Source organism: Triticum dicoccoides, chromosome 5B (genome assembly GCF_002162155.2).
Source record: "Triticum dicoccoides isolate Atlit2015 ecotype Zavitan chromosome 5B, WEW_v2.0, whole genome shotgun sequence".
Taxonomy (NCBI): domain Eukaryota; kingdom Viridiplantae; phylum Streptophyta; class Magnoliopsida; order Poales; family Poaceae; genus Triticum; species Triticum dicoccoides.
In genome coordinates, this window is record NC_041389.1 from 611,039,463 (window position 1) to 611,049,912 (window position 10,450).

The window sequence follows — 10,450 nt, forward strand, 5'->3', positions numbered from 1 at the left end:
ATGCCATCGTTTGCACCCGTTCAACTGTTTAATGATCTTCCGTGAACAATTAGACATCGTGGGATTCTCCGCCGGGGTTTGTTCACCGGCGACGGACGGCCGGCCGGCCCTACCGCCGCGTCATCGGCAGCTCTCGTCCCCATCCGCACGAATCCCCCAGCCGACCCTGCCAGGTGGCTCCAGCGCCAACCGCACGTCAATGACAGCTACGCCGCACCCGATCCGTCCACAGCGAACTGGTGCGCGGGCCCCACGCTCCGTCGGCCCCAGCCGTCGGTAGCCGATCCCATCCGCTCATCCTCCCACTGGACCGCCCAGCTGCACCGGGTGGGCCCCGCGGCTTCGGTTACCGAGCCACCCCCGAGCGGCCGAGCCCACGCTACGCCAGCACACACCCACACCCCCTCTACCGCCACTGAGGCCGGGCCCCACCCAGGCCCGGCGGCCCGCAATCACCGGGCGGCCGAGCCCGAGCCCGAACCCGAACCCGCGGTCTCCCTCCCCGCTCGCAATATAAAAGCTCAGAAAACACCATCCTCCATTTCGAAATCCGAATTCCCGAATCCCCCACCTCCACCCCCTCCCCCGCAACCACCACCACCACCGTCCCCCGGATCACCGTCACCGGCGGCGGCGAAGGCACGATGAGGGAGATCCTGCACATCCAGGGCGGGCAGTGCGGGAACCAGATCGGGGCCAAGTTCTGGGAGGTGATCTGCGACGAGCACGGGATCGACGGGACGGGGCGCTACGCGGGGGACTCGGACCTGCAGCTGGAGCGGATCAACGTCTACTACAACGAGGCCAGCGGGGGCCGGTTCGTGCCCCGCGCCGTGCTCATGGACCTCGAGCCCGGCACCATGGACTCGGTGCGCTCCGGCCCCTTCGGCCAGATCTTCCGCCCCGACAACTTCGTCTTCGGCCAGTCCGGCGCCGGCAACAACTGGGCCAAGGGTCACTACACCGAGGGCGCCGAGCTCATCGACTCCGTCCTCGACGTCGTCCGCAAGGAGGCCGAGAACTGCGACTGCCTCCAGGGTAATTAATTATATCACCTCTTCCGCGTTAATTTCTGTCAGGGATTGATGAGTTAGCGTTCAGATCTGGGCCGAGCCGTTCGCCGGGGAGTTAGATCCAGTTATAGATGTGATCTCAGGTTGTCATTACGACGGCGTCTGTTTGGCATTTATGCGAGGCGCTGTTTGGCATTTATGCGGGGCGTGCTAATTGTTGATATGTTGATCTCATCAATTCATGTCAAGTTCTGTGTTATCTGCATGAATTTGATCATTTAACTGCTGGTTACTGTTGATCCAAGTCTAGTACGATGATAGGTCGTGTCCAATTTGTCCATTACGAAGATGCTATGTTGTCCTAATTTAGAACATAAGAGTGGAAGCTGGTAGGATATATAGGTTGTCCTGTTACTGTGTGGTCTGTTTGTGAATAGTATGTTGGCACCTTAGCTTTTAGGGATGGTGTGCATGCGCTAGTCAAAATTAATTTAGCTATTCTGGATAAGCACCTAGCTAGCTTCACCAATCTCGATTGTCGGCAGGACTGATATTTTATTAAAGTAGGTAGTGTTGGATTGGCTTGCTTGAGGTTCCACTTTGCACCTGTTAATGCCCTGTTGAAAATCTAAATTAAGAACTGTCATACCTGAGCTGGGTCAACTTTACCTATACAAAATGGAAAAGGAGTCCCCATCTAAATGATGAACAAAGAAGTCCTTAGCTCCATTCCTTTTGTCATCCCTAGTTATTTTGGTGTACTATTTAATGTGACAGGCCCAAGTAACATGTTTGTGTAGCATTACTGATCTAACTTGATTGCTCATCAACTCCTCTTTTGTGGAGCACATGGTGACATTGCTAAAATGTCTGTGTCCTTGGAGTATTGCTGCATCCTTTGTACTCTTTTGCAGTTCACTGTCTGATTTTGCATGCTGCATCGTCATTTGCACTTGTGAATAATGATGTGGCTTTATTTGCTTCCTTTACAGGATTCCAAGTTTGCCATTCTTTGGGAGGAGGCACTGGATCTGGGATGGGCACCCTTCTTATTTCTAAGATTAGGGAGGAGTACCCTGACCGAATGATGCTGACCTTCTCTGTCTTCCCATCACCAAAGGTCTCAGACACCGTCGTTGAGCCATACAATGCTACACTTTCCGTTCACCAACTCGTTGAGAACGCTGATGAGTGTATGGTGCTTGACAATGAAGCTCTATACGACATATGTTTCCGCACGCTAAAGCTTGCCACCCCTTCCTGTAAGCTAATATTCTCTTGATCTTTATTTTTCTGTGACATCTCCCAAAATTTTCATGCATAAGTTTATGTTCAGTTGGAAGTGGACACTGATACAGCTTTGGTTCTAACAATGCAGTTGGTGACCTGAACCATCTTATCTCTGCTACCATGAGCGGTGTCACATGCTGCCTGAGGTTCCCTGGACAACTCAACTCCGATCTTCGCAAGCTTGCTGTCAATCTCATCCCATTCCCCCGTCTCCACTTCTTCATGGTTGGCTTCGCGCCGCTGACGTCACGTGGGTCACAAATGTACCGTGCTCTCACAGTCCCTGAGCTGACTCAGCAAATGTGGGATGCCAAGAACATGATGTGTGCCGCAGACCCCCGCCACGGCCGCTACCTCACCGCCTCGGCCTGCTTCCGAGGGAAGATGAGCACCAAGGAGGTGGACGAGCAGATGCTCAACGTCCAGAACAAGAACTCGTCCTACTTTGTGGAGTGGATCCCCAACAACGTCAAGTCGAGCGTGTGCGACATGCCGCCCAGGGGGCTGAAGATGGCGGGCACCTTCGTCGGCAACTCCACGTCCATCCAGGAGATGTTCCGCAGGGTGAGCGAGCAGTTCACGGCCATGTTCAGGAGGAAGGCCTTCTTGCACTGGTACACGGGTGAGGGCATGGACGAGATGGAGTTCACCGAGGCCGAGAGCAACATGAACGACCTCGTCGCCGAGTACCAGCAGTACCAGGACGCGACCGCCGACGAGGAGTACGACGAGGAGGAGGAAGAGGAACGCGACGCGGAGTAGCGGCGCCGGATGTGCCCTGCTCCCCAACCCAGCTATATGTCCCCCGGTTCAGGTCTGTCGCCATGTCCAGGTCGCGTTTCCTCCGGTGAGGGTTTCTGTGGTTTCCTCGTGTGGCTTGGACGAGTCGAGGTTGCGTCGTCTTGTGCTCCGTTTTGTAATTTGCTACGGCTAGTAGTGCGTTGGGAGTCTGTCTTGTTCCGCGTCCATCCTTTGGTCGGTCGGTCGGTCCATAGCTGACGGCGGCCTCAACTGTCGAGTGCTCTCCTTGAGCTGGTCGTCGTCGTCGCCTTTGTAAGTTCTGACAAGTATTATTGTTAGTCGTTCGCTTCATCAGCAACCAAAAAATCAGTATTGGTAGTGGTTTCTCATTATCTTTGTGAATATTGTACTTATGTCGGAATGTTTTTGCCTCGTTATTTGTGTATATTTCGTATGCTCGCTCAGGTGTGCTCTTGTATTCTTGGTACCAGCAGTGGTTTCTCATCTTTGTCGATCTAGTGTGTGCTGTTCTTTTTTTGGCCTCGTTCTTCGTGAACATACTAATATTATTAGCATATATGCGTATGCTCGCTCAGGCTACTCTTGTTGTATTGGAGTAAATTGCACAGAAATACCACAATTGGGGCATTGGAAACAGTTTGGTACCAAGATTGATAATTTTTACGTGTCAGTATCAAGATTGGGGCGAGCCGTTGCAAAAAAGACTAAAAGTGCGTTCTATACGTATTGACAGAGATACTGACCGGTTGGGCCCGCTCGTCAGACGCCACACTGGCCAGTGCGCGCGTGACCGGGCGCTGACTGGGACGAAGCCGGCTCGCACCGTTTAGGTCTCACTGGTGCGACCGAGCCAGACCCCGACCCCGCTTTGCCCTCTTCCTTCTCCTCGCGCCCTCGCCGGCGGCTGCCTCCCCGCCCGCCCAGCCGCCCGCCACACCACGCCGCCGTAGCCATGGATCGAACTGCTTAGGCGCTGTCACCTCCCCCGCGGCTGCTCCTCCCTCGCGCCCTCCTCTCCCCCGCGGCTGATGTGCCCTAGGCGACGATGGCCTTGGCGACTCCGGCAGGCGGCGATGGCCGGGGCGATGCGAGCGGCGGCGACCTCCCCCGCTTAGGCCTCGATGGCAGTGGCGGCTACTCCAGCTCGGAGTACAGTAGCGAGAACGAAGATTTTGCGGAGCCGGCGTTGTCGATGGTGCAGAGGCTGAAGATGGCGCGAATTTGGGTGGCCAACCCTAGCACCGCCCATCACTGGACTCATGGCTTCGGTGGTGTTCTGTAAGTGTTCCATTGTTCCATTCTTGCAAACTGAAATTGCGGATTAGGGTTAGGGTTTACTGCCTGCATGTTTAGCACTCTAATTGCTAGTCCTAAGTAGAGAAGAGAAGTATAGTGGATTACATGAGTCCTAACTAGAGCAGAGCACCATTATGTGTTACCTAACTAGAGCAGAGCAGAGCAGCATTAGTGGATTACATTGTTATTTCTTAGTCCAAATTGTCAGAGCAGCATTAGGTGTTACCTAGCTAGAGCAAAGCAGAGCAGAGAAGCATAGTGGATTAAATGAGTCCTAACTAGAGCAGAGCACCATTAGTGGACAATTCTGTTAACTACTTATCTGAAAGTACAAACCATCAGTTTGCTGTGAGTTAAGTACCCACTCTGTAATTAGGGTTGTATTGAGATAGTTGTTTACATTGTTTGATTTTGTAGTAATTGTTTAGTTTATATGTTAACTTAAACAAAGCTTTGTTTATATGTTAACTTGTTTATATGTTAACTTAAACAAAGCTTTGTTTATATGTTAGCCTATCTGTTAAGTAAAATTGTTTATTAACCATTTTTGTATGTTATTTCATTTTGCAGTTTGTATGATGACATTTTGGATGTTAGGTTCTATTTTGATGCTTCAGAAATGTTTGAGCGGAAGCTCTGCAGTTCAGATGTAACATACCTGAATATGATTGCAGTGATGGAAACCCAAGGATTTAGTGAATATGATCTGCTGTTTCACATTGAGAATCCACATTTAGGGGAGAAAGGATTGGAGATGGTAGAGTGTAATGCTGAGTTACAATTAGTAAAGAAGCAGGTTGAGGAGTCTAAGGTCTTAAAGTTGCTAGTGAGGGCATGTCCACCTCCTTGCAGCCAGTTTGAGAGGCAAGAATTATCCACTGTTGTGTATGAAGAGCCTGTGTTATATGATCTCAGTGAGCCACCCATCTATGCTGTTAATGAAGAAGGATTTGCGTTTGAAAGTCAGAGTAGCAGCTGCAGTGTAGCTCATGGTGCTGGTGTTTGCACACAAGAGAGCAAGAGTGTAAAAGGAAAACTAAAAGCTGTTTTGGAAATAGAAGAAGAGGAGGGATATGAAGGCAGTGGTGGTTCTGATTGTGAAGGTGAAGATGACAGTGATGTACCACCTTTTTATATGGGTGATGCTGATGACATAGAGATTGCTGAGGGAAAGAAACAGAGAGAGTATGATGAAATAGAAGAGGAAGAAACAGATGATGAAGAATCTGAGGAGGAAGAAGTGGTGCATTATGAGGGTGACACAGAGGTTGAGGAACCTTTTCAAATGGATGAAGATGACAAAGTTGTTTCACAAGATGAAGAAACTGTAATTGTACATGAAGAGAAGAAGAAGAAGAAATAGAAGCTTCCAGTTAGGAGAGGGCCTACAACAAGGACACATTCAAGTGTAGTTCAAGAGGAGGAACCTGATTTCAAACCTTCATCTGATGAAGAAGAGAAAGGATTGTTGAAGGAGGCTGATGATGATGGTTTTGAGCCATTGTCATTTGTGCTGCCAAAGAAAAGTAAGAGCAGGGCAAAGCAGAGGCCTCCTAGAAAATGGTACAATGAGAAAATGGAGGCACCACATGAACAATTATGTCTAAAGATGTGTTTCTTGGATCAACATCAATTCAGAGAGGCTTTGTTGAACTTACACATCACTTAAGGCAGAAACTTCAAATATCATAGGAACTCAGATCAAAGAATAATTGTAGAATGCAACCAAAAACATTGCAACTTCTTTATGGTGGCAGCAGTTATAAAAGGTGAAACTACTTTTGTAATTAAGAAGATGAGAATTAAGCACACTTGCCCTATTAGTACAGAGACAACAAGGGTAAGTGCCAAGTGGCTTGCATAGAAGTATGGGTCACTGTTCAGATCTGATCTAACAACTAGCATTCAGACTTTGATTGATGCCTGCATGGAGAAGTATGGTGTGGATGTGCCCAAGTCAATGGCATATAGAGCAAAGAACCTAGCTATTGATGCTGTGCTAGGAGACCACAAGAAGCAATACCCTAGGTTGAAAGACTATGCTTAGACAGTGATGGATACAAACCCTGGGAGTAGAGTAGTAGTCACTACTGTAACTCCAACACCCACTGAAAAAATCCCCCATCCAGGTCCAAGATTCCATGCTATGTTCTATTGCGTCAATGGAGCAAGGGAGGGGTTTCTCAAGGGGTGCAGACCATTCATTGGTTAGTTTGTTCACCTTGTGCATTAGTTACATATTGTTTCATCTTGAAATGCATTTGAATGTTTTAAATATTGAATTTGCTTGCTCATTCAGGTGTTGATGGGTGCTTCATTAAGTTAACTGCTGGTGCTCAACTACTTGCTGCCACTGGTAGAGATGGCAACAACAATATATACCCACTAGCATTTGGTATTGTTGGGCAAGAGGACACATCTACTGGTGTTGGTTTCTACACCAACTTAAAATCTGCCTAGGAGGAGAAGAGGGACAGTTTGGTCCATATACAATAATGTCAGATAGACAAAAGGTATGTGCTCGCATCTTATGTCCTTGTTCCTATATGGTTGTTTTGTGCTATATAGTAGCTTAGCTAGTTTAATTGTGTGTCCCAGGGCCTACTAAATGCAGTCAATGCTGTCTTTCCTAATTGCAACCAAAGGTTCTGCCTTAGGCATATCTATGCAAACTTCCAAAATGCTGGGTTTAGGGGGGAAGATCTGAAGAAGTGTATGGATAATGCTGCCTATACATATAGTGAACACAAATTTAACATTGCAATGAATGACCTTAGAGATGAATGTGTGGAAGCTTGGGAATGGCTTTGTCAAATACCCAAGAAAGCATGGGCAAGGCATGCATTTGACACAAACTGCAAGACTGACCTTGTAGTTAACAATTTGTCTGAGGTGTTCAACAAGTATGTCCTAGATGTTAGGAAGAAACCAATTAGGACAATGTGTGATGGAATAAAGGATAAGCAGATGATGAGGTGGAATAAAGGATAAGAATTTTATGTGGCAGCTTATGAACCAATGATCTATCCAGTTCCTGGTGAGCATGACTGGACAAAGACCCCTGGTCCAGACATTGACCCACCTGCATTTAAAGTGAAGAGAGGAAGAAAGAAAGAGAAGAGGATCAAGGGGAAATTTGAAGTTCAAAAGCCTAAGGACACATCAAGAATGGGGACTATAACATGTGGCAACTGTGGACTGCAAGGACATAGGTACACAAGCTGCCTCAAGCAGTTGAAGCCTGAGCTGGCTTTGAGGAAGAACAAATATGTGGTAATCCTCTTATAAGTAGTAACATGTTTTCCTTCTTGTACATTCCATTTTTGTAAGTACTAACTCATTTTCCTTCTTGTTTATGCAAGCCTCTTGCAAGGAATTCCAATGGTGGTGGTGGTGCTACTACACCAGCAACAAGAACCTCTCATGCAGCTCCTACAACAACACCAACAGCTCGGAGAGGTGCTGGGAGAGGAGCTGGGAGAGGTGCTGCAGCTGCAGGTGCTGGGAGAGGTGCTGCAGCTGCAGCTGCTGGGAGAGGTGCTAGGAGAGGTGCTGCAGCTGCAGGTGCTGGGAGAGGTGCTGGGAGAGGTGCTGAAGGAAATATGCCCTAGAGGCAATAATAAAGTTGTTATTTATTTCCTTATTTCATGATAAATGTTTATTATTCATGCTAGAATTGTATTAACCGGAAACATAATACATGTGTGAATACATAGACAAACATAGTGTCACTAGTATGCCTCTACTTGACTAGCTCGTTAATCAAAGATGGTTAAGTTTCCTAACCATAGACATGAGTTGTCATTTGATTAACGGGATCACATCATTAGAAGAATGATGTGATTGACTTGACCCATTCCGTTAGCTTAGCACTTGATCGTTTAGTATGTTGCTATTGCTTTCTTCATGACTTATACATGTTCCTATGACTATGAGATTATGCAACTCCTGTTTACCGGAGGAACACTTTGTGTGCTACCAAACGTCACAACATAACTGGGTGATTATAAAGGAGCTCTACAGGTGTCTCCAAAGGTACATGTTGGGTTGGCGTATTTCAAGATTAGGATTTGTCACTCCGATTGTCGGAGAGGTATCTCTGGGCCCTCTCGGTAATGCACATCACTATAAGCCTTGCAAGCAATGTAGCTAATGAGTTAGTTACGGAATGATGCATTACGTAACGAGTAAAGAGACTTGCCGGTAACGAGATTGAACTAGGTATTGGATACCGACGATCGAATCTCGGGCAAGTAACATACCGATGACAAAGGGAACATCGTATGTTGTTATGCGGTTTGACCGATAAAGATCTTCGTAGAATATGTGGGAGCCAATATGAGCATCCAGGTTCCGCTATTGGTTATTGACCGGAAACGTGTTTCGGTCATGTCTACATTGTTCTCGAACCTGTAGGGTCCGCACGCTTAAGGTTTCGATGACAGTTATATTATGAGTTTATGAGTTTTGATGTACCGAAGGAGTTCGGAGTCCCGGATGAGATCGGGGACATGACGAGGAGTCTCGAAATGGTCGAGACGTAAAGATCGATATATTGGACGACTATATTCAGAGTTTGGAAAGGTTCCGAATGATTCGGGTATTTTTCGGAGTACCGGAGAGTTATGGGAATTCGCCGGGGAGTATATGGGCCTTATTGGGCCATACGGGAATAGAGGAGAGAGGCCAAAAGGAAGGAGGCGTGCGCCCCCCCTCTGGTCCGAATTGGACAAGGGGCGCAACCCCCTTTTCCTTCTTCCTCTCCCCCTCTTTCCCCTTCTCCTACTCCAACAAGGAAGGAGGGAGTCCTACTCCCGGTGGGAGTAGGACTCCCCTTGGCGCGCCCCTCCTAGGCCGGTCGGCCCCTCCCCCTTGCTCCTTTATATACGGGGGCAGGGGGGCCCCACTAGACACAACAACAATTGATCCCTTGGATCTCTTAGCCGTGTGTGGTGTCCCCCCTCCACCATAGTCCACCTCGATAATATCATAGCGGTGCTTAGGCGAAGCCCTGCGATGGTAGAACATCAAGATCGTCATCATGCCATCATGCTGACGGAACTCTCCCTCGACACTTGGCTGGATCGGAGTTCGAGGTACGTCATCGAGCTGAACGTGTGCTAGAACTCGGAGGTGCCGTAGTTTCGGTGCTTGATCGGTCGGGCCGTGAAGACGTACGACTACATCAACCGCGTTGTTCTAACGCTTCCGCTTTTGGTCTACGAGGGTACGTGGACAATACTCTCCCCTCTCGTTGCTATGCATCACCATGATCTTGCGTGTGCGTAGGAATTTTTTTGAAATTACTACGTTCCCCAAAAGGTGCTGCAAGAGGTGCTGGGAGAGGGAGAAGTTCATTCTCTGCCCCAAGGCAATCTGGTCCCTCCACATCTACTGCTGGAAGAGGTGTTGGTGGTAGACATAGTGGATGGGGGAGCTACTTCTATGCAAGTGGTAACTAGATACTTCATGTGTGTGTCCTTGCATCCTATGATACAATGTTATCTTTGCTTTGGTTGTATACTTTAAGAATCAATGCCATATATGGCTTTTGTTGATGTGGATGCAACTTATGAGTGAATGCCTGGAATGGACTATCTTCATGTGATATGTTGATGAATACTCAATATATTATTGGATATATTGCTGGAGTTATTGATATGCTGGAGTTATTGATGAGTACTCATTATATTATGCAAGCTTGGATGGTTCTTTTTATGATTGATATGTTGATATGCTGGATATATTAATGGAGTTATTGATATGTTGTCTATGCTCAAAATGGTTCTTTTTATGATTGATATGTTATGAGTACACAAAATGGAATACTCAGAATGGTTCTTTTTATGATTGATATGTTGATGAGTACACAAAATGGAATACTCAAAATGGTTCTTTTTATGATTGATATGTTGATGAGTACCACCTAAAGCTATTGATATGTTGTCTATGGTTTTGGTGGCTCGGGGTCGACGGAACCACCTAAAGCCATCAACTAGGGTCTAGGATGGCTCGGGGTCGACGGGACCACCTAAAGCCATCATTTTGGGTTTTGGTGGCTCGGGGTCGACGGAACCACCTGAAGCCAT

At 47.6% G+C, this 10,450-nt stretch overlaps 1 protein-coding gene across 1 annotated transcript; it reads left to right on the top strand.

The window, feature by feature from the left end:
• Positions 1 to 541: 541 nt before the first annotated feature.
• Positions 542 to 3,501, top strand: LOC119312035 (tubulin beta-4 chain). The gene is made up of 3 exons (XM_037587759.1): positions 542 to 1,038; positions 2,006 to 2,275; positions 2,392 to 3,501. Exons 1-3 carry the CDS (start codon positions 645 to 647, stop codon positions 3,063 to 3,065), a joined length of 1,338 nt encoding a protein of 445 aa, XP_037443656.1. The 5' UTR covers positions 542 to 644; the 3' UTR covers positions 3,066 to 3,501.
• The last annotated feature ends 6,949 nt before the right edge of the window (positions 3,502 to 10,450 follow it).